The sequence below is a fragment of the Geospiza fortis genome, unplaced genomic scaffold, assembly GCF_000277835.1.
Source record: "Geospiza fortis unplaced genomic scaffold, GeoFor_1.0 scaffold281, whole genome shotgun sequence".
Lineage (NCBI taxonomy): Eukaryota > Metazoa > Chordata > Aves > Passeriformes > Thraupidae > Geospiza > Geospiza fortis.
In genome coordinates this window covers 407,442-432,245 of record NW_005054340.1, presented here as the reverse complement: position 1 = coordinate 432,245, position 24,804 = coordinate 407,442, and the positions used below count along the sequence as shown (strand labels likewise).

At 38.0% G+C, this 24,804-nt stretch overlaps 1 protein-coding gene across 1 annotated transcript in view; it reads left to right on the top strand.

Annotated features, from left to right (window-relative positions):
* CTNND2 (catenin delta 2) overlaps nucleotides 1-22,785 on the top strand; it is a 635,688-nt gene extending 612,903 nt beyond the window's left edge. The window contains exons 17-20 of the mRNA XM_014307661.2: nucleotides 7,485-7,611; nucleotides 11,704-11,835; nucleotides 19,012-19,085; nucleotides 20,443-22,785. Coding sequence (XP_014163136.2) covers nucleotides 7,485-7,611; nucleotides 11,704-11,835; nucleotides 19,012-19,085; nucleotides 20,443-20,703 — 594 coding nt within the window. The 3' untranslated portion in view covers nucleotides 20,704-22,785. The remainder of the gene's footprint in view (nucleotides 1-7,484; nucleotides 7,612-11,703; nucleotides 11,836-19,011; nucleotides 19,086-20,442) is intronic.
* The last annotated feature ends 2,019 nt before the right edge of the window (nucleotides 22,786-24,804 follow it).

The following is a 24,804-nucleotide window of genomic DNA, read 5'->3' as shown; positions in this document are numbered from 1 at the left end:
CCTCACATACAGTTCTCTTTTCTTGCAGCTATTTTATTTATCAGATTAGGTCTTGTCATCTTTGCAATTCACACAACAGGAAATCAATAATTAATTATGGATAGGCAAAGCAATGCCTCACTGATTGCCTAAAACATCCAAGACTTGCACTTTATAAAACCACTGGGGATAGTTTCCTTGCTGTTTCTCACTTGAATAGATTTGGCAAGTAATTAGCACTTTATCTCTCCCTCATCCTGTGTCTCTTCATAGCTAAAATCAAGGGATGAGGTGTAAAATTAAGATACAAGATCTATGATTAGAAGATGATAACAATGCACATCAAGAAGTGCATTTGAAAAAAGAGAAAAGTCACCAAGGCCATCTGTGGTATTTTGAAAGAAAAAAAATGGATTATAGTCTCAGAAGAATATAGTACCCCTTGCACTGCAATGGAAGAGAAAAACAGGGAGAGAAAATATTGTAGATTATTTTGAGGTGGAATGCTGACAGTGGGAGAATAATGGTGTTGCTTTCAGAGAAGCCGAGGTGGAGGCTGGGAGGTGTATATCTCATTTCAAAAAAAAAGAGTTTAACCACCGATTCTGAAAATGTCACTTCAAAGAGCCTACAGAAAACTTAATAATCCTCAGCCTGTTCCAGACAGTTTTGCTGCAGTTAATGACTGTCTGACTAGGAGCCCTTCTTTAAGCCTCATGCTGCCCTAAATACGTATTTCAATATCTATTTGTCTTTTGGCTTCTTAAGCATTGAACTTGTGCTGTGTCTGGGATGCAGAAAGGGTCACTTATAAGTAAAAGCCATTTGTACACTGAAATTCAGAGTGAGAAGACAAGAAGCACTGAGGTCAAGCCCTCTGCACCAGATAGGAGACGGAAGCACTACGTGTGTCACACAGCTGCACCAGCTGTGGAGCAACGTGGCAGCCGCAGCATCTGGGACAGGGGACTGAGGGTCCCTGGGAGAGGTGGCTGCTCCAGTGGAGCTCTGCCACCTGCCTGGCCCTGCTGCTAATGCTGCTCTTTGCCTTGGCTCAAGTGATGGCATTGCTTCCATGGGGTTCTCAGCAGTCTCCATCCTCTCCCCCCAGTTAGGTCTGTACAGAGGAGGAGGGAGTGTCCTTCCTCAGAGGCTCACACGGGTGGTACGCCCAGCATGACCTTTAACCAGCAAACAACTGGCTTCATCATCATCATGAAAAGGCATGGGAAGCAAGCTGTGTTTCCTTTAACCGCTTTGTCTAACTTCTCATTCTGTCCCCAACTTTCATCCAAATTAATGTAATATTTTTAAAGCCCCAAAACATGATTAATTTCTCTTCTAAAAATAATCTTCTGGCTTCCCTAAGTTGTGGAAATGAGACTACAAGCACAAACACTAAAATCTTCAAATTAAGATGAGCTTCAGTGATGCATGTCTTCAGTTTGGGTCTGTTGATTTTGGGTGCTTGGCTCATAACTCTTTGGGAGAGGAGGGGAAGCATGACACTTGGAGTCAGCAGCCCTTCTGAAGCCATTGAAATTGCTCCAGAAGAAAGGATTTAAACCAAATGGACATGTAAACTGGGGGAACACCAGGATCTTCCACACTCAATCCCTACTCTTCTCTTGAGCAGCATATCTTGATTTACCTCTTCAGAAGCAAAAGATAAAATCCTAGGAATAAAAATGGTAATACTCATTAGAATTGTAGAGTAACTGATGGCAGTAAAATAATGTTTATTCATAATACATAGTAAAGCAGATCAATGCCCAGGAATTCTTTTCCGGAAACAACACAAGCAAATCCAGAAACAAACAATACTTTGAGGAGTCATTTTCTGTTACTAGGATTTGACAGTGTAAATTCAATTTGAATTTGTAAATTCAAATTAAAAATTAAAAAAGCCTTTGGGTTTAAAATAGATAGTTTATATAAAACTAGTTGTTTTGTTTTTCAGGAGTGTTTCTAGAGTTTTTGAAGCTGTAAGAATTCAGTTAAAATCTCTCTTCCAAAGGAAATACTCCTCAAGTACAAAGGCAGGTGCTTTTTTAGAGAACAGTTGTCTCACCATCTCCTGCTCAGCAGCTCACATTTCCTTGTCACCCCCTCCAGTGGTGCACAGGTTCTGTTGGTGGGGACTAGTTAGCTTCTTCCCTTGGTGCCACAGGGCTGGCTTGGTATCTTTTTTGAGAAACATTGGGAAATATATTTATTCTTTTTCTTTTATTAAAACAAAATAATATGATTCCAGATTGTGAATCCTAATAAGTAAGGGTGGTTGTTGGTGATCATAAAAAATAGATTATTTCAGAAATCCCATGTGAGAGCACCATGAGATATTTATGTGGATAACCCAACTTTGTGACCATTTCAGATTTCTCACCACAGTCAAGTCATAGACATAAGTTTCATATGGCAATGTATCTAGATTATTTGATCCAGTTGTAATTTCTGCTTTGTCCTATTAGAGTTGTGACAGCAAATTACCACTGAAGAATTGCCCAGACCTATGTAAGTCTGATGAGCCTTGACTTAATTCACATCAGATTTATCCTTTGCTGTAGACGGCGTCACACTGGTGCACAGCAGTTGGGATGTTTCATTTAACCTGACAGTGCTGCTTTGGCTTGTGAAGGAAGCAGCACTCAGAGCAGTGTCTGACTCAGTTTCAAAGCAAGTAGATCCTACCTTACATACTTACAGGCACTTTGCCTTGTTGCTGTGTCACCTACTTCTAACACCACAGTGAGTCCAGTTAGTGATCCCCGCAAGAAGTTATCTATCAAAACTTCACATTTCTACACCTTATAACCATTACAAGAACAGATATTACTTCAGTTAATATCCTGGAACCAGTAAAAAGCTGGCTTGTGGATAAGGAAGTAGGATGACAAAGCAAGTCTGGTTCTGTGTGCTTCAAGTTGTCTGTAAATATCTATTAAATTAGGTTACAAGAGGATCAGACCTGAAGCAAGAAGTAGTGTGCTGGCAACATTGTAAATTTCAGGAAGGCAGGACACAACATTATCTATATTTTTTCAGGCTTTAGCTGTTTTTTAATTGGATTTTTTGCATCATTTTAATTTTTTCTCTCTAGTAGGAATTTTCCATTTACAGGAAGTTGCTCTTCTCTGTTCCTGAAAATGTTCAAGTACCTATGGCCGGGAGTCAGAGCAGACTGTGCTCTTCAACACTGTAAGATACTGAGCTATCACACAGCCATCATACCTCGTACAGTTCTTCTAGAGCACTCAGTGCTTTTCCAGTCAGTGTCTTCTTATAGAAGTTGATCAGTCAGAGGATAGAGCTTGTTTTCACTTTTGCTGCATGGCTATTATCACATGGACTGTTGTGGGATTTCTTTCTGAGTGGATGCTGTGAGGTATCCAGGATAGGCACTGTACCCTTCCTGACTCCTGGACATGCCTCATTCCTGTTGGGAACTGTTGGGTCAACATGTTGTCAGTTCCCATCAGGACTTAATTTAATTCAGTCTTCACAATGTTACTGTACTACAAGAGGGAAAGTAGTGTGTCTGATATCATCGGAAGGAAGGAAGGAAGGAAGGAAGGAAGGAAGGAAGATTATATTTTCATGAGACATATGCAATAGGTGTTTGGTGCAATAAGTTTAGTCATCCTGACAAAATAATTCTTTTCACATGGGCCTGATGAAAATGATTTCTTTTCAAAATGACTGAAAGTTGAGCAGGAGATAAAGAACCTGTTCAACCCTTAAGCCCAGCAGAGTGTTCAGAGAGACTACAATATCACTTTCATTTTCTATAGTGAACATCCAACTCCCATCCCAATTTTAATCCTGAAACTTTTTCAAGAGGATGTTGTCACAAAGACATCACTGCAAATCAAGCTTTAGCATATGGACTGTACAAAGTAGCATTGATATAATAGTATAATGGATATATTCAGTATAGTCAAAATATAGACAAATAGAAGATGTGTTGGAAGGATGTATAATGGTATTTCTGTAGTCTGGTTGTTCTCTGTCCTCCTGTAGTGTGCAGTTGCCACCTGTTAATTAATTTAATAAAATACATTTAACATTACATTTAAAAAATACATCCATTCTGTAACAGAATTGCATTGAATTGCTTTCCAATTTGTCAGATGCTTTTGTCTTACTCTTCCTCTCCTAGATCACATTTATGGCAAGTAAATAGGTTTCTTAAATTCAGCCTCACATACTTTGGTCTTGAGTTAGCTTTCATCTCTTTAGGACACTGCTGTATACTGTACCTTTAAGTATCCAAGTCAATTTAATTAAATTTCATTACAGGCAGTAGACCTGAAACAAAATAATGAAAGCAGCCATCATGTCAGGTGGTATTTGTTTAGCCATTAAATTGAAAATACCCCCTTTAGGCTCTTAAAAATTAGTTTCAATATTTAATACTAATAGCTTTTGGAATTGTTAATGGGTATAGTTTTAATAAATTTGTTACAAACTGTTTACCTTTTCACGGAAAGAAGCTTGTTGCTCGCTCCAGAAGAGAGCTAAGGATAAATAACTTGAAAGTATTAGGGTTTTGAAATACTGTGAGGTCTGGGAGCTGCCCACAGTCTGTGGAAAAACACCATGAAAGTTGTCATACAGTGGTAGGAGTGTGCCTTGTTTAGTCAAAGGCAATGCCAAGCCAGTACAAAACTTGCCTTAGAGTTTATTGTTTGCCTCACTTGTCTTGTTGAGCTGATTTGGCTTGCCAGCTTGAGAGTTTGTAGCAGAATTTATTTAAAGACCTCATTATAAGCACTATTGTCACCAGAGAGAAAAATGAAAATTTGCAGGGAAGAGAAGAAGGGAAAGCCTCTGCTGCAGAAAAAGACTGCTGATGCCGGCATCCATGCAGCTCTCCTTGATGCTCAGGCACCTCACGGTGCTGTGTCTGAGGAAGCAGCATTGACAAAGCACCTGCTGATGTCCTGCACAGCCAAACCAGTGCCATGTGCTGTTCCTGCAGAGTCCGTGGGACAGTGCAGGTGTCAGGGATTTATTTAATCTGCTTCCCGTCAGAACCAGGCTGCAGGTATTAATGTATACAACACCAATGGAATAGGCAACAAGAAGAAAGACTTAGGGGAAGACTCTTGTCACTTTTTTCTGAAAAATATGCCAGGGTTTTACTTGAGGGCAACAAGAGTGCAAACGGAGAGTATACTTGGCCGTGGACGTATCCAAATCCACAAAACTGTAAACATTTCTACTTTGTTCTATGTAAGCATGGTTGATGTCTCTTCTTTCGCAGGCAGAGAGTAATGAATAGTACATCCCTTTTCCTTTTGTCAGATCTAAAGGCTGTCCTCCTCATAGCTTCCCCTTCTTCCATCTGTTTAAAAGAAAACTTATTTTTAAAAGAAATAAATTCTTTTGTAGAAAACTACAACAGCATGAGATATAGTCACCTTTCTTTTAAGAAATTCTTAACCCCAGAGAAGGAGAAAGAAGAACCATTTTTCTTCATCAGGATAAAGGCATGGGCTTCTTACATGTTTGCTCCTTCAGTTTCGTAATAGAGAAATGAATGCACAACTTACTGTCAACCAGAGACAAAAAAAATAAGGTTATATGTGTTACTTGGAGCCTTGGTTAAGATTATTGGACTTCAGCTATTCATTACAGCTCTAACTATAAACTATCATGTCTTCTTTAAAATACATGTATTTTATATATATGTACATATCATGTAGAGTAATTTCCAATTTGATTTAAGAAGTTAGGGCTTCACAGATTTTTTTCTTCCATTATTATGAACCCTCCCTCTACCTTGGAGGATGTGGTTTGTGTAGAAACTTCTTTTTGGAGATGAGATATAAATTGGAAATGTTGTATATAGAAAATTTTGGTTTGAGGAAGTTGTATTAACGATCAAGTATTTATTTTTTCAAGTTACTCTTACTATTTTTTATTAATTAACAAGATTTCTCCCTTATATTTTCTTATATGACTGTGATTAAATATGAGGTGCAGTTTAGTGAAGTGTCCTAAACAGGAGCGATGGAGGACAAACAGTCACTGCTGACTCCAGGGAGAGTCCTGACTGTGCTGTAAATGCCATAGCCCAGATTTCATTCTTCCTTATTTTTGTCTTTAAAATTGCAGCTGAGATACACCCCTATTTGTACAAATGCATTACATGAGGAGTACAGTCATTCAGCACCCGTAATCAGGTGTCACCTCTGGCTGTCCTAAGTTGTTTATAAAATATCCTTCTACAAGAAGTGTTATCTTCATTCCTCCTGCTGTGTCACAGTCTTGCTGAGTTCTCTTTTCTAAGAGTCTCATGGAAAGGGGATTTTCAACCCATCTTCTCTTCTGAGAACCAGGTGCCCATGGTTTCTGTGGATGGAACAAAGTCAGACAGATCCCTTGAGCAAAGGCATTTTGCTGGATGTGTGGAATTCATTGCTGGATGTGTGGAATGGCTGAGTTGGGGGGTGGGAATATCTTTACTACCCCAACCATGAATTATTCTTCTGTGAGCAAGAGGAAAATTCCAGCTGGTTCTTGGTAAAGTTTTATTGTGTTTCTTTTTTTCAGCATTTCGTTGCAAAACTTTTGTTTAGCAGCATGCCTGGTGCTTGACTCAATTTCCACTGAGCCCAACAGAAAGTGGGCATTTTCAAAACTGTGTGAGACTGGAAATCTCAATGTTACTGATTTAGATTTAACATTAAACACTGATAAAGACAGTTGCAATCTATCAATACTGAAGGCAGCTGAAATACTGTCATTTAATGAGAACACTACCAGAAGTCAGTTTATGCTCTCATGATAGTTTCAGACTATATGTAATACGTTTTTAAAAATGTGAAGTACATTATTTTGTTTTATTGCATTATGTTATGGTGCAGGAATAAATCATGAAATATTTAAACTTTCCTTTTTTATTTTTGAACTAGCTGTTTCTAGTATTTGTATTACTTTGTTGCAGTTTTTTTAATACATCACCATGAACGCAGTTTTAAATAGAAGGAATAGAATTTCATTCCATATGCCTTGAAGAAAACTGGAACGAAATGCATTGATTCTTTTTCTCTTGCGTGTGAGCAAAGGGGCAGTTAGTATAACTCAGCTGAATTGATGTGCAGTCTGGTAATCCTGGAACTTCCCAATCTACTCATTCCAAAACTCTGCATAAAATGGAAAATATTTCAAGCCAGAATGCTGTTTATAATGTGAAAATTTAGGTTTGGAAAAAAGGCAGAACTATTAAACAAATAGTCTAAAACAAGTGCTAATAATTTGAGTCTTCCTGAGATGTGTTATTTTATAGAACTTTCTACATTTATTTTTAATCTTGCTGTGTCAATACAATCAGCACATCCTATCCTGTACCACTAACTGTATTTACCACCCAGTAGCAGGAAGAAGACAGCAGCCTACTGGTGTATCAGTAGTGAAAACACCAAAGAAAAATACTCTGCTTAAAGCAGGGAGCTGTGTGGCATTTTCACTGACTGTTGTCACCATTCTTGGTGTTGCAGGATGGATGGTCACAGTATCACTTTGTAGCCTCATCTTCAACAATAGAAAGGGATCGGCAAAGACCGTACTCCTCATCACGCACGCCCTCCATCTCTCCCGTGCGCATGTCTCCCAACAACCGCTCAGGTAAGGCCAGGCCCAAGCAAAGGCACAGGTAAAAATCCATCACCGTCATTTTCCCTGACATCTGGATTTGTTGTTCACTCTGGTGGAAGGGCACAAAGTGCGTTCTTTACTGTCACCAAATTATTTGGTCAAAACAGGATTTAATTTTTTTTCATTAGCATCTGGTAAAGTTTTACAGAAGAAAGACTATTCTGTAAAGTTGTACAGAAGAAAGATTATTCCATAACATTTTGTCATAAATTCTCCCAAAATGTTTTCTTGATGGGGATTACCTGACTAGGTCTCAGGGCAATGGCATCTATTGGTAGCACCAGGAAATTCTGTTGCTCACTTTGCTAGTCTTGAAAGCCACTATGTGGTTTATGACCATTTTGCACACTTAGCAGAAGTTTAAAGACCGACATTACTTTTTTTGTCAGCTTTTATTCTGTGTATGTGTGTATACATATGCAAATGTAAGTTTCACAGATTTGTCTACACATCTTCCTAACATTTATAGCATATTTACACCAGCTATTATCAATTTTAAATGATCTGCACAATGAACTAGTGTGCGTATCTCAACTAATGCCATAGTGCAAATTAATTTTTCTGTCTAGAAATTGGGTAATCTTTCCCTCACTTTATTCTAAGGTAAAACATACCTTCTTCATTAGATAAAGTCATTCCCAGTGAAAAATTTTCACGATAAACAGAGTGCACTGACAGTCTTTCAGTGGCCTTTCTGCTGCTTTTCAATCAAACGCTGTCATTCCAAGAGTTTAGGATTAAAGTTGCCGAACTTATTATTACCATTATGCCATAGTTTGCTTTTTAAGGAAATCGTTTTGTTAATTATCTGGAAGCTGCATCTTAGTCCTGCAGAACAACAATTGAGGAGATGTGAAAATGTAGCCAGAAGTACAGTGAGAGCTGCTATTCTGTTTTTAAGATCTGCCATTACACAAGTCCATAAAGGGCTCTTGTTCTTTTTTTTCTTCTCTAAAATCTCATCTTGACTGTAAGTGCAAGGTACTTGAAATGTCCAGCCCTAAGATCTTAGTTCTGTCTCTTGCCAGAACCATCTTCTCACTTCTGTTACTCTAAATTTCGGATGAAATTTTACTGCCATCCTCAGTTATCCTAGAAAAGACTGGAAAAGCACAAATAATAGTGGCTGTTTCTGGAGGAAGAAGAGCCCATGTCATTACATACCAGTCAGCTCAATGTCAGTCTAGAAAATTGCTGGAACAAATAATCAGAACCTGAACAGCTCAAAGGTAGTAGGAACATAATATAGTACTTAGCTCTAGGAGTATCTATTTCTACATAATAATGTAAGTTGCTGTATGTCTGGTAGTATCCATATCAAATGCAAGCATTGATTCAATACCAGTTGCTCTTATTAAATCCATCTGAATTCCTGCTACAAGAATTTGCAGAAAGAAAAGTCAGTAAGTACAATATCCTATGATCAGTAAGCCTCTTTCACACAACATTTTTATGGAAAAGCCTAAGGCAAGCTAGCCAGCAGTTCAGAAAACATCCTCTGTGGTAAATAAAAAACTTACTGAAAACCATTCACAAGGAAAGAGTATTGTCTATTGCCAAAATGGCAGAATGCTGTGCTTAGAGCCTACCTTGGGTCCAGTACTCTTCAGTGGTTTTAGTAATGACCCAGATAATATGCAAAAGTTACCTCTTACCTTTGTGGGTGACATAAACCTGGGAGAAACTCACGTTCTTTGATGGGCATTATTGTAATTCAAACTGATCCTGAAAAATTGGAGGTAATATTCAAAGGGAAAAAAGTAACCAATCCTTTAAAAATAAGTTATAAGGAGAATGTCTGACTAGGTGACATTTCCTAATTTCTAAAGTTCTTTAAAAATTATCTGGGGATTTTTGTCAGTTGCACACATGATTTGGAAGGTGGAAAAATTAGGATATGAGAATATACTGAATGGACTATAATTGTTTAACTCAAGTAAAAGAGACATGAGATGGAGACAGTGGGAAGAGGTACACACCAAGTCTTCAAGCATGTAACAGCCAGCCATGAAGAGGAATGGTGTGAATTTTTTCCTGCTTTCATAGCAGACAAATGGAAATAATGAGCAGCAAGGAGTCAGGCTAGATTTTTCCTAGCAGTGGGGAAAGAAAGCACTGGAACAGAGAGCTTGGAGCTGTTATGTGATCTCTGTCATTAGAGATCTTTAGTTCCAGATGAAAATCTGTCAAGAATTATGTTGGTATACTGGATCCTACTTTGGGATAAAGAGTTGAAGTAAACGAACTCACACCATCCCATCCATCCCTAGGACTGGGTGATAACAGGCTTTTCTGTGTCCTTTAAGAATTAGAGCAGAAAAACCTTATCTCAATTTTCAGTCTAATATCAACCAAAGTCTTCATCTTTGCTTCCAGTAAAAACTCTGAAAGAGTTTCAGAGTTCTGCATTTTAATGCTTTCCAGAAAGTAGTTTTCCTCTCAGGGGAAGAGCGAGGGAATTCCCACAGGGAACAGAGAGATTATTTTATCTGTATCAGTCAATTTTGTTCAAAACACCAGAGTGTTTATAACCATTACCAGAGTATGTGAAATAAAATGTGTCTCTCTGCTAGCAGCTTTTTCAAGGTTTGCATTCTGGCCCTCTCCCCATTAGACTCAAGCTGCCATTAGCTGATTTGCTGGTTTAACGTCATGTTTCTTTATATCTGCTGGATTATCAGCTTTAGATTTACATCACTGTTGGCAAACAGTTTAAAAGCAATCCCCAGTTCTAATGGCTTCGTAAGAAAGAACATCTGTCCCAAATTTGCTCTGTAAATTCAGAGGCCAGAGCCAGCAAAACCAAGTGAAGCAGATTTCAACCTCACTTGTGCTTCCCTACTCCATAGCTGAGTGCAAGTACTTCACTGTTGCTCAACTAAAAAATGTAACATATTTAGAGATGCTGGAAGATATGCCTCAAGGTCGAGCTTCACAAAGAGTTTGTATTACATTTTTAATTTTTTTTCTTTTCTTTGTTTATGAACAAAGGGATTGTTACTGGTTTTGAGCTTCTTTTTACATAGCAAATACCTGGATGGAGGCAGTTGAGTAGGGGCAAGCACCAGTACTTCAGTAATATTTGTACCACTGTGCCCTTATGAGGTTCTGGGGAGCTCTGCTACTCACCCTGTGCTCCTCCTGCCCTCCACAACAGGGAAAGTGCACTTTATTTACCAACACCTAAATATACTGAAGTCAGTTTAGTTGAAAGCCATTATTTTTTCCTTTGCTTTTCCCCTTTTCCTAAGCATTGCAAGCGCTAAGGCTTCATGATCAGTGCCAGTGATCACCTCCACATTCTCCAGTGTGTGAGACTTGAGTACAAAACCCAGTTCTCTTTTGTGCTACCTGTGCTTTCCTCCTTTTAGTTGTGCCGTGAGTATAGGTGATAAAGGATTTAGTTTTAATAAAAATTGCCTAAAGTAGCAGTTGTTGCTTTAGTGGCAGTTATTCACACATGTAGATATTTAAAAATAGAGAAATTATTTGAATTACCTTTAACTGTTAGGCATTCTTTGATATATGTTTTCTAGGGGGGAAAAGGCTTTCTTTTCTTCCCTTTTCCATTAGAATAACTTAATTGGTTTATTTATTTTCAAGAGAAAAGGGAAAAAAACAATTTTATAAGGGTTTTTCCCACACAGTTGAAAGTTAACAGTCTTTTCAACGGAAGTAAAATAACTATTTTGAGGAAAAAAATGGAAGTGTCCATACCAGAAAGTTTTGCCAAGTTAAAGAAACTGAAAAATGAAAGGAGAAAAAAAATACTGTTGTACTTTTCCTTTTGAATAGCGATCATCTTAGATGTTGGATGTAAGTAAAAAGAAATTTAACATTTAGAAATAAAATTATGTTTGCAGTTGATTGTCCAATGAATACATTTGCCTTGCCCTTGAAATAACAGCATCTCTTCCTCCATTATGTGGTAGTGTTTCTTCAATCAGCTTCATGTTAGAAAACTAACAGATATAAACTTTACTGGAATGCTTACTCAAGAGTTAAACCCTACTTTCAGTCATGTATGATTAAAAAAAGAAAAAATCCATTTTTGTTATCTAGCAAGTGCCCCAGCCTCACCTCGGGAAATGATCAGCCTAAAAGAAAGAAAAACAGACTATGAATCAACTGGAACTAACGCCACTTACCATGGAAGCAAGGGAGAACACACTTCTAGGAAAGACACCATGACAGGTGAGATTTTGCTTGCATAGCATATATAGAAATCAGCTATGATAGAACACTGATTTTATAGGATTGCCTGGGCTTGCTGCACTGTGGAAAGAGTTGGCCTGCTTTGGTTAATTCCCTAGTTTTGGCACCTTGAGAAATACAACTGAAGATACATTTGAATGAATACAAGACTATGTGAAAATGATTTGTAAACACCATGGTTCTTCACAGAAGAAAGGCTCTAAATCAAATCTTGCATTTTACATTTGTTTTCATTTCAGGAGGAAATTGGTTGATCACTTTGAACTAACTGGTATATTTGAGCATGTGCAGTGATCCCTAACATCTGTCTTTTGCAGGAAATGCTCTCCAGGATGAGTTACCTTATTTTGTATGTCAGTATTCATAGGAAGTTTGTGGCTCTTTGTAAAGTTTATCCATGTTGCTTTCTTAGCAGGGCTGATTTGAATGCAGTAATTTTCTGTGTATTTTGTAGCATCTGTTGCAGGTTTCTCTGAAGGCCTCTCTTCCCCAGTGAGCTCATTAATCTCTTAGCATTTCAGTAATTAGGAAATTGTGACTGCTTTTCCCAGTGCTGTATCTCTTCATGAATTCTCTTGCAAAATACATGCTGGTCTCCATCACCATTGCCCAGGCTGATATAACCATTTTTGAACTTCTTGTCACATTTATACAGTACCAAGCATCACAGTCTCCTCTTCCTCAATTGCTACCTTAGAGCAGGCAAAAAATCTCAATGAGAAGTCTGAATGCCTGTTACCTTCTCCCATGCCCTCTGTAGAGGTCTTGCTCAGAAGCAGAATGAGTTGCTTACCAGGAACATGGTGAGTCAGCATCAATCCATCCATAAGATCCATCTTTCAAGGCTGTATGCAGGATATGAAGATACTCACACTGTATCTACTATGTTAAATGTGATTATGTAATCAAAACATAAAGAGAAGCCTTGGAACTTGTGTGAAAATGCTATATGGAATGTTAACTAGCCTGAAGGTGAAAATCTGAAGAGAAGAATCAGAGTCACGAGCATTTGGAAGCCACAGAAATTCGGAGTGTCCTGAATGACTTCTGTGGGGTGCTACGAGAAAGTGCAGAAGATTCAGTCAAGGTACTGCATTTTATGTGTCTGTAGTGTTTTGAGTGTTTCAGCGTCACTGCACGAGGTGTAGTTTTCTATAACAGTTCAGTGGCCCCTACTTGGCTGATTGTGAAGGACAGCACCGATGTTTTTTCAACCATTTGTCAAGGACCAATAAAGGGTGAATCTCAGGAATAAGAGCATCAGGCTGCAAAGGAAAAGGCAGAAACAGTAGTATTTTGTTCTAGCTGTATCTGTAAATTCAGATTAGCAAATTATATGAGAAAGTTCACCAAAATACAGTGTCTCCATGCTGAAAATTTGGGTTTCCTTGCATATAATCTTGCCTCTCTCCACACGTTAAAAAAATGGACTTTTTTTTTTTCACACCCCTTTTCACTTTCTTTTTTTGTGTGGTGCTTTTCTTGTCCGATTCCTACTTCCCTTATTTCCTTTCTCTCACAGTATAATTTTCCAATTGTGAGGTTTGTACTGCCTCAGCAACCTTTACTCCACTTTAATTTTTCCATTGTGTTTTCCTCTAATATTGTCTTGTATTTTGTCTATTTCTGTTGATTATTTGGGTGGGCTATTAGTAAGGAGACTTGAAACTATTAGCATCATACTCAGCTATCAACTGTCTTTCCAGCTCCTGAGCTCAGTGAAGGGAAAAAAAATCAAACTAATTCCAATCAAAAAATGTAAAATTTCACAATCTTACATGACCAATGTACAAATAAATATGGAATTAACAAGTAACTTTCTCTCTTTCAGATCACCAAATCTCTGGACGTTTGGTCTAAGCTCAAATTAAGCACCGTTATAGAAACAAAAGAAAATGATGGAAAGAGTTTTGCTCGTCAACATTCAACATGGAATTTGTGTAGCATAATTGTAGCTCATTAAATAATAAATATTTGATTTTAAAAAACATATAAAGTCAGTATTTGTGATTTTGTGACACATTTTGACTTTGCTTGAGTGGCCTAATACAAGTTCATGCAGCAAGTTTCTTGCAATGCCTGCGTTTCATTTTGTGCATCAGACAGTGCATTGCAGCCGATACATCCACATGGATGGGACTTAGATGAATGTTTTCTCAGGTTCCACCTGGCACACACATATTTTGATCTGCTGTTCTACTTTTGTGCCAAGCTGATGTATTACACAAAGCTTGCTTTGACTTATGGATTTTACACAGAGCATAGAGCCACAGCTGTAGTCCCAATTTATCCATGACTGTCTCCATGCTCTTCTCCAAAGCTCTTCTCAGTTTATAGTTGAAAAATTTTATGACCTTTGGGCTGAGACTGAAATGAAGGTTTTTTGATGGATTTTCGAAGTAGGAAGGTTGGCTTCCTGCCATCCTGAGGATTTGTCAGGGAACCTCTGGGAAAAATGGAGAATCTATGAAGTAAACAGTTCAGCTGAAGATGATAACTTACATTGATTTCATGAGGATAGATAAAAAAAGAGACACAGTATCAAAGTTTTCATTGCTCTCTTCACAGGTTTATGATGCCTTTTATATGTACTGTCCATTCTCTCCTCTCTGTAGAAAATAATAACCAATTATAAAATTTTGTCACCTAAAGTATATTTTTAAGACAAAAATTATTATATTCCGTTTAGGAAAACGGGAACTGTAAGTGCACGTGATAATGTTATTTATGCCATGGTGTTTTCTTTCAGAACAGGGAAGATAAGGTTCCTGTGGACCATCATGGGACTCCTTCTTTGAGGTTTCTTTTACTTTTTTAGTTCCCTCAGTGAACTAATATGTACATCATAGTCAACATGCTGTGTCTTCTCTTCCAGCAGCAGAGAAAAACTTCTGATTAATTTCTTTTTCCTTTGATTGTGGAGAATCAATCACGAATACTTTTGTTATTTAAACTTACTGTCAAGTCCATGCACATTTGGAACACACAAAAAAAACCCGCCATCAGGTGTTACAAGTGGTCAGGATTATTATTATGATTACTTCCAGAAACTATAGTGCACTGTAATCTTTTCTCATGCCCTTACCTCATTTTTCACTGTGCAGGAAGGTGGCAGTGGTAGTGACAGGTAATGATCTTTGTTACCTAAGATTTGGGAGGTACAGAAACATTTTCTTTTACTGTGTTGAACTGTTTTTTTTAAATGGAGACCTGCTGCTAATAGCAGAAAAAGCAGGTTGTGTGATACCAGATGAGGGTGACTACCTGTCCAGCTGAGCTGTCCTTTCTTACTATCACTTTGTGTTCCTAAGGGCAAAAGGCTAGCATCTTGTTATTCCAAAGTGTCTGTAAAAGTGCTCAGAATTTACAGCACTTCCAAGATCTGACAGCTGAATGTTAAACCATGAATCAAGTGACTGGTATATATGGGGATGAATTTGGTCAATGACATCTTTGTCGTCTAAAGCACTGAGTAACATAATTTTCAGTTTTTGTTGTCTTAAAGAAAACTGTTCTAAGCAACTATGTGACTTTTTTTTTAACCAGTATCACCTAGAAGACTGAACAGAAGGGAGAAAGAAAGCTCTTTTTCTATAATGTCCTGTATGCAATTGAACCACAAAGTACTGCAGGTTGATCATAGTATTCATTTTAGAATGCTCACAATTTTGCCTACCAGAAAGTGCCTCTTCAGTATTATCATGGACTGATGTATAGAGACTGCATAAAATACACACATAAACACACACACTGATCACTTCTCTATTAATTTAATTTTCAGCTAGTTCTCATATCTCTGTGAAGAAATGTGGCTGCAGAAATACCTCTGTTTCTTACTCCTTTCACTCCCTTCCCTTCTCTTGCCATTTTTATTTTTAAAAAAATATTTCATTGACTTCTCTTTCCATTTGTTTTACAGTTCTATTATGATGTAAATATATTGTATAATATACAATATTATCAGGAAAAATCAGATATTAACCACACAATATCTATCCATTCATCTAGCTCATTCTCTCCTTTCTTGTATATTTGTCCTCTGCTTTTGGATAGCGAGAGTCAACTGCTCACTTTAACATGGCAGAGTGGTAATGGAGTTCCCAGGGATTCCCCCTGCATGTTCAGGAGCAGGTACTGTAGCAGGGCTGCATTCACTGCACGCAGCTACATTCTTGACTTGCATTTCCTCCAGAATCAGAATTACCTCAACCTCCAAGCTAGCCTAAGCCAAGATTTCTTATTCTTGAACTCCTGGGATTTATTTTCAAGCATTTTATGTCTCATTGTTTTTTATTGTTTTGAGAAAATATTGCTAAGGGCTTGAAGGGTTTTTTTTCATTTTTAACTTTTGAATTTGTATTCTCATCACTGCAGTGAAATTAGCAACACAGAGCTTGCAACTATTTTCAGAAGCTGAAATTATCAGTTTTCCATTGCAGAATATGTGATCTGAGAGACCGTAAAATTTCAGTCTGGTATGTGACATTTGTGAGCACATCAGTGCAAATGTCACAGTAGTGCACTGGACAGCTACACACCAACTCTGAACTATTTCTAGGTTTATAATAGTCATGGCTAATAGCAGCACATATGTGCCACATGTCTTTTTATATCTCAATATGGAAAGGTCATGACCTCCCTTCTAATGTCTGATTGCCTGAAGGAACAACAGGCAAATTAGCATGTGTCCAGTTTGCTATTTTTCATCAGATTCTTCATAATACCCTCAGATTACAGTTGCACCTTGCACCAGTCTTTTGCTCTTGACATCAAACAACCAGGAACAGCATTGACCTGTCTGAACTCAGTATGTCCAATCATGTCTGACTAGAAACTCACATGCATGAAACTTCCAACCCGCTTGTCTGGGCAGATATGTTCATAAAAGCAAAATGGTTACAAGAAGTTCTTCCTCCATCTATGACAGTCTGATACACTGAATGTCACTTTAGTGTTTTTTCAAGAACTAGGACTTCACGAAGTGGATATCTGAAACACTTGAATATCTTTAGATCTTGAGAAGAGGAATTTGTATAACAAAACTTCTTCTGGCATTTTGTGGGACAAGCAAGAAAATCAGAAAAACAGCATTAAAAAGATGGTGGTATCAAGGAAAGATCTGGCAGCTGTACTACTGAGAGTCGTGTTGTTATAAGATGCACCATAAAGAGCAATATTGATGCTAACTTCTCTAATACTAAAGATCATCAGGAAGGGTATTTTCAAACACCACAGCAGAGGCTGCAGCTGGAATATAAAGAAACCCAGTGAAATAACAGTCAAGTCTCAAAAATCCCTTAAGTGACAAAATGTTACCTGAACAGTGAGAACATCTGCAGATCAACTCCTTGGTGTTAATGTTGACAACCAAAGAAAACTACTCAAGCACTAGTTTCCATCATTTCTCCTGTTTCTATCTGTTACAGCCTGTTGGCATATAGATAGAATTAAGAGTATCTACCACTGGAGGAGCCCAACCAGCCTCTGTCACTAGAGTTCATATTCTTGCCACCTTAAAAAAAAGGGTCATGCTGCACTTGGAGACCTCTGAGGCTCTTCTCCATTTCCTACACAGGACTCTGCACTTTCTTAGTTGTTGCATCCAGCTCTTCAAGGAACAAGAGGGGTTTCACCCCTATCAGTTAATGGTTGTGAAATGAAAAGTCTCTTTTTCCAGCTGTTAGAGCTCATCAAGTCACAATATAAGCCCTGCCTTTATCTTGTTTTTACAAACATAGTGCAGATCTTTAAGAAAAACCATCTGAGATGTGTAAAGCAGCAACATGGAGCAGTGCATCAAACTGACAAAAATTATACCTTCAGCATGGAACCCATGGCACATGTGAAGACCAGAAGTGATGTATTCCAGTCAGCTCTGGCTGAAGGCTATGCCATTCCTTTCAAAGGGTGCAGTGGTGGGAGGAAAGATAGAGGAAGTTTCACGTGCAGATGTCTGTGCTTGCGCATTGCCAAAGGAAGAAAGAGTGCTTACATCATCGGTAATGTGGTTCTTCCTAGTGGTGTGACTGACATGGATCCCATGTCCAGCTTTCAGCTCTGATGCTCAGCACTTGCCATCACAAGTTTTGAGCTGTTAAAGTACTAAAGGCCACTCTTGGTGCCTCCAGGTTTTTTGCCATTGTACAGAGACCTGAGAGTGGTCATGACCCACGTGTTTCAGTTCCACTTGTGACTCTGATTTGCAGCTACTCAATTTTTAGTTTCAGGCCTGTTCTTTTATAACAGTAAGAGTCCTCATAACAGCATTCAGTCATTGGTTAGAATGTCTGGCAAGTTAATAATGCATGAAAAGTGTGCAGCAGCTACACAAAATGCTACCTTCATTGTCTTTCAAATATGAGAACTACAGTCTTTCAAGTCTTACCAGCAAACTAAGCTTCAGCTACATTGCCAAATCAGAGGGATCAGTGGAGTCAGCTTTGCAAGGAAAATCCTTTGCTTTTCATTTGGGTTTTTTTGGGACTGGATCGGAAAAAAATTTTTGCAAGACTGTATACTATCCTCCTTCTCTTTAGAAATACTTCCAGTTTCAAACTCGTAGCTCAGTTTTGTCTGTGCATCTGAGTAGTAGGACATCTGAGAAGAAAGTGACAGCAGTGACAGCATTTGAGACTATATTGACCAGACCTCTCCAGTATAACTACATAATACTTTTTGCATAACTTGTTTGTCACTTATATTTAATCACTTTATGCTTGAATAATTTCATGATAAAGCAAAATGACTGTAGGATCAATGATCCACGTCGTCCAACTGAAGTGAAAGAATCGAAATGTTCCTTAATCTCAATATTTACAGCTGCTGTTTGTTACATGTGTTACATAAGCCCATCTATAACCTGAAATTTATTATTGAATGCTAGCTTTATACAAAATTATTTTGTTGATGCATATAAGAAGTGCACAAGATTGTTATGAGCATGACATGGCGCCTGTTACCATTAATAAATGAATACCAAAGAGATCTATGTACACCAAAGCAAAGATGATGACCATTCAGTGGGAGGAAGAGCCTGCAGATTATTTTAAAGACTTTGGTTTGTGGGAAACAGGCTTTGTATGATGTATTTAATGAAGAATTCACTTTGGGGCCAAAGAGGTATGTTTTGTAAACCTGCTTTTTCTCTCTCTGCAGCTCAGAACACTGGAATCTCAACTTTGTACAGGAATTCGTATGGTGCGCCTGCTGAAGATATCAAACATAACCAGGTAAGTACAGGGACTAAAATGTTACTGTTCCAGATGTCAAAAGACCAGTGCAACATTGTTTATGGAAATGGGAAAAATTTAAAAATATCACAAATAAACAGATTGCTTCATGTAGAATTTTACTCCTGTGTCCAAATCAAACACCTGTGTTTGAATATGGGAACTGAAATGAGGTCCTGAAGGTCATTTACTCCTTGATAGCAGTTCTAGAAATAGAAACTAGAAACTAGAGTAGTTACACTCCTTTGTGCAGCTGTAATATCGGGCCAAAACTTGTAACATCACTTGTGGGACTGCTAAAAGTAGTGAACTTAGGCAGCCTTTCTCAATCCCTTCATAGAGTGCAATACAAATATTTGTTTTGAACAAATATCATGAAGTTTGGGCCACAGCAGTGCGACTGTTCCTGCCATCTTGAGGGAACATTACTAACATGTGCAGAGCAGCAGGATCCACAAAGTGTTCTCACATCAGTGTCTGAGCATTGGTATTCCCAGTGATAGCCATCTGAGGAATGACAGGCTACCTTTTGCAGTCACAAAGTTTGCCCAAACTCACAGAGGTGGCATGAAGCAGGGGATAGTCTTCTAAGATAGTCATCATGTGTTTTTACATTTCAGATTTCAATAAAGTCTCAGCTATAAAATCAGAGATTCACTAGGGATGTCTGAAAAAAAAGTGTGGCGACCTTAGGTTAGAGGACTGTCTGAGATTTATTTTTCTGCTCATCAAAAACATTCCCACTTCAAGGTACCAACAACACAACAATGTCAATTTGAAGTATTGAGGAGGTGTTAAGAAGATGCTTCTGCTTAACAGTAGCAGAAGAACCTGTTTCAGGGCACTTTTCTCATGTCAGTGCCCTGAACACTGTGAATGGTTTTTAAGCATATGGTTTCATCTCTTCCCCTAAATGTCACTTCAGTCAAAGGCAGATGCAAAATGTTTAGCACCTTTAGAATGTAAATTGATTATATTCAAATTCTTCGAGGCTGAGTTTTGGTCACCAATATTTGCATTATACAGTTGCAAGTTACATACAGATTGTAGTTAGGAAAGTGAAGTATAAGCTATGCTGGATTAACTACTTTTGACATAAACGAGCATCTTTTGCAGCAATAATATTAAGTAATAAATATATTCGATAATAACAATGCAATTAAATAAATGTAAAGAAATAAAATGACAAGGCAGAGCTGTGGAATTAATTCACTGTTAAAGCAGTGCTTTGATCAAAGTTAAGATAATGCACAATTTTGTATTTTTAGCATGAGAGATGTAAGTGAAATTTACTCCTTCCATCCTGTTGCCTACAATAAGTTGTATCTAACAAGCTGTGGGTATTGCTGTCTTTCAGGTTTCAACACAGCCAGTTCCACAGGAGCCCAGCAGAAAAGATTATGAACCATATCAGTCATTTCAGAATTCAACAAGAAACTATGACGAGTCCTTCTTTGAGGACCAAGTGCATCATCGTCCACCTGCAAGCGAATACAACATGCACCTGGGACTAAAGTCAACTGGCAACTACGTCGACTTCTACTCAGCTGCTCGTCCCTATAGTGAACTTAACTATGAAACAAGCCACTATCCAGCCTCTCCCGACTCCTGGGTTTGAGACTTGGGCAGATACAAAAGCTCCAGGAACTGTGCATGTGCATGCATACCACGAGACATTTTTTTTCCTGCAAATTTAGTTTGTTAAAGCCTGTTCCATAGGAAGGCACAGATAACCAGTATGGAGAAAATTAAGAGATTTTTTTAGAAGGGTAAAAGATATGAAAGCTAAACCTGGGAGTAATTAGAAAGAAATATATATATACATATATATATTTTACAGTGTGGGGCAACTTTACTGTTGGCCTGTAGAGTCTAAAGTTGAGTGCTGTATATTGAACGTGGCTGAAGGAAGGAGGAAGAACATGACAGTGGATCTGGGTCAAGAGTTAAGCACAAGTTACTGAGCAGCATACATACTTTATGGGGAACAGCTTCTCACACCTTGTTTAATATCCTCATTCATTGTGAATCTAGGCTTCAAGTTGCATTTGGGGTTTCCTCTGTACAGCAAGATGTTTCTTGCCTTTTGTTAATGCATTGTTGTAAAGTATTTGATGTACATTACAGATAAAAAAAAGGTGCATTGTGTATATTACACCAATGCCACAGTGTTTCTTCATCTATGGTTCTAAATATTGCTTCAATTTCAAATTTTGAAAGATGTATGAATTTCCAGTTTTTTGTTTTCTTTTCCCCAGTGCGTTTTAACAAAAAAAAATCAAAAAAAAATCAAAAAAACAAAAAGGAATATTTAGCAGTATTGTTTGTTCTGATATGTGACTTTGTTTGTGGCAACTCAAAAAAAAGGCATTCAGCAGTTTCTGACAATTAACATTCATCATTCCACACTCCTTGTCAACAAAGTGCTTTTTCACTGCCTAAAATTTTAGATGTAGATATTTGAAATAGATTTTTTTCATTTATACCAGTTTTCTTTATGATGATACAGTGTTAAAAGAAAATAAATTACAATTGATCTGTCATCCATATTTGCTAAGAATGTCTATTTCCAAGAACCTACCATACAAATACACATTCTTACTCGTGTGTGTCCACGTATGCATAGTATTCTGTGTGCGTGTGTTTGAGCGTGTGTGTTTGTGTGGTGTAATTCTTATTTTCATCCAATGTTCTCCTTGTTGAGCTTCAGTTTTTGTTTGATTTTCAGTTCTTTTAAACAGTGGAAACTCCAGTATGTGCTTTCTCTGACTCACTTCCGTAACCATTGATAGCAATTCAACATTGCTAGGCCACATGCTCACAAAAGAAGGGGTAGCTGATTTTTTATCACCAACTCCATCACCCTTAGGTGCCATTTCCTTTAAAATAACATCTTTTGATCTCCTCTTGAGGAAATTTCATTACTCTCCAGCCACCAACCAGTAAGTGCTCAAGGAAGGCAGAGTTTGATCTTGCCATCTCCCTGAGGGAATGCAAAACTAAGACCCATCAGACTTTAATCTGGACTCTCCAGACTCTTTAGAAGGGTCCATTTCTTGAACCATTAGGACAATCATTTATTTTAACCCATACCAAAAATAAAAGCCAACACCCAGAACACATTCCTCAAATATGATGATAAAGACCATTTCTGTGCATTTAAAGTGAAATTCTAAAAAATGTAAGGGACAGAGGATTTTTTTTTAATTTTAAAAGTAAACAACAGCTACATAGGCTAGGAAGCCAGAAGAGCTGGCATATTCATCTTAGCTCTTGTAATGCTGGAAGGAAAAAAAAAGAAGCATTTCTTCATTTCCATGATTCAGGCAACAAACAGTTCAGCATACAGTTTTCAGAGCATAAGACCCACCACTAATGGAGTAGTTGTAAATTGCTTAAATTGCCAATAAGGAATTTGTTTTAGGTTGCGAGCATTTCTGTGGTTAGTCACTGTAATAGTTTTAACATCACCTGGCACACTTCTGGCTCTGCCCAGGGGGAGGAGTCTCTCACAAGTCATCACCTGCTCTATAGGACGCAGCCCAAGTAGTTCATGCAGGCAGGTATTGTGATGTAGAATTGGTTTATTGGTAATCTAGGTCTATAGTTTAATCTTTTGGGCAGCTTTTCCCAGTGTACGATATGTAACCTTTGCTCTTTGTAGTAAACAAGGGGAAAAAAATAGCATGCAAAAAACTTTTTAAAAATTTCAGAAAGGGTGGGTGGGAGGGGCGCAGTGGGCCAGATGTATAGTGAGGTAGATAAAAATACTATTCATAGTTTTGGACACAGGTTGTTTATATTTTATTTATTACATTGATTTTAATAAGTGACATTTGCAGTGCTCTTTTGAACAAAGCACATTTTCAGTATAAAAACTTTTTTTTAATAAAGAATGTCACTCGCAACTGGAAGTTCTTCTTGACTGCCTGACAAACAGCAGGCTGGTGCAGCTCTCCAGGCACAGGTTTGCCAACAGGCCGAGGGGATGCATCGTTCTGTTTGAAGCTCTTAGGACAGGAGATTATTGTAAGTTGGATATATTTCCATTCTTCAAACTACTGAAATGCCCACATTGCCCTCTTTCAGCTCCTCTTAGGAATTACTGGGAGTCAAATGTTGACCATTGCTCAAGTGAGAGATTCTGGATTGATGACGTGGCATAAAATACCTTTTGTCTATACTTTGTGTTGGTTTGTTTCCATTTTTCTGTAGTGGCAAGTGCTCCGACTGGTATCGTTCACTCTTGCTGTACTGGGTTTTGAGAAGGTGTTGAATTCCCTGGCTTCTTTTCCAGGTTTGGAAATACAACACTGCTGCCATACTGAGCAAGATATATATGATGCATTCTTTTTAATACTGAGGAAAGTATCATTACCTGTTGCTGTTCCCTTCATTCTTGTACTAGATCACACACAGAAATAGAGAAGAAACAAAATTGTTCAAAAAAAATGTATAAAATGCAATTGATGTACTGTAAAATGTCGGATTTTTTTTTTTTAACAAGCTTCGTATTAGAATCTTGTTCAGCTGTGTAGAGCTATATAAATCTCACTGTTTTATTAAATGCTGTTTATGGTCTGGAAGGAATGGTTAACCTATCTCAAGATTTAACAAATTTGCACTAACATGAGCAATATTAATTTGAAAAAAAATATTAATTCAATATTTGAAAGATAAACTATGATTTTAAAGGTATATTAACACTGAAAGTACATTTTGACAAATAACATATTTAAGCCCAAAATATAAATGGTTATGTCAGATAACACAAAAGAACTATAACAATATAGATTGAGAAAAAAAAATGTTTCACTGTACATGTTGCTAACATGTACAAAGACAAACTCATATTGACGTATTTTCTATTAATAAATCCTACTGTATTGTGGAGAATCGCTGGTCATAGTGCAGTATCTTTAAACTCAGAAGTTGACTCCGTAGAAGCTGCCCAGCTTCACACAGCAAACAGATCCTTGTGATTTAAGTATTTTAAATATTGATCAGAAACCTAACTTTCAGCTCTGAAGTCAGTCACTGCCCTCTCCCTCTCCACAAGGTTGATGAGCTCAACCCGCTCTACATCAACCAGCCAAGGGAAAAGATATTTTTGAGAGCGCCCAGTTCACCCCTAATTACGCCTGCAAGGGTTCAGCTGCCACCACTAGTAGAGAGTTTTTCTACACCCCTAGAAAAAAACCTGAAAAGCTCAAGGCTGGTGCCACTGGATAGGAACATGCTGTAAAATATATGATCTTGGCCACAGGTTACATCAACCACAGCCAAGAAACAAAGAGCAGAACATTAATTTACTTGTGCGTTGCTGGAAGACCCAGCACACAGTGCATATAAAGGCTCAGGAATAATTGTTTCCCAGGTTCCATGAGCTTGCAGAAGCGTCTCGCCAGGAGACTTGCAACTCAAATCAGAAATGCTGACTTTTTTTTGTACCTTGGCACAGCACAGGCTGTGCATGCCAGTGCATGGCAAGGGAGGCTTTCTCATCTCTTCTGTCACTGTTACTCATCTTCTCCTGCCAGCAGACAGAAAGAGCCCTGAGTTTAGAGTTATTGCTTGTATCATGAGTGGGAGAGATGGAGACAGCAATCTCAACCAGGGGGAGGAAACAGAAGGGCCTAAAAATACAGAGTGTGTTCATGAAGACAGATCCTCACCCATAATTACTAACAGTGGAACTGACCCAACAGGAGATTTTATG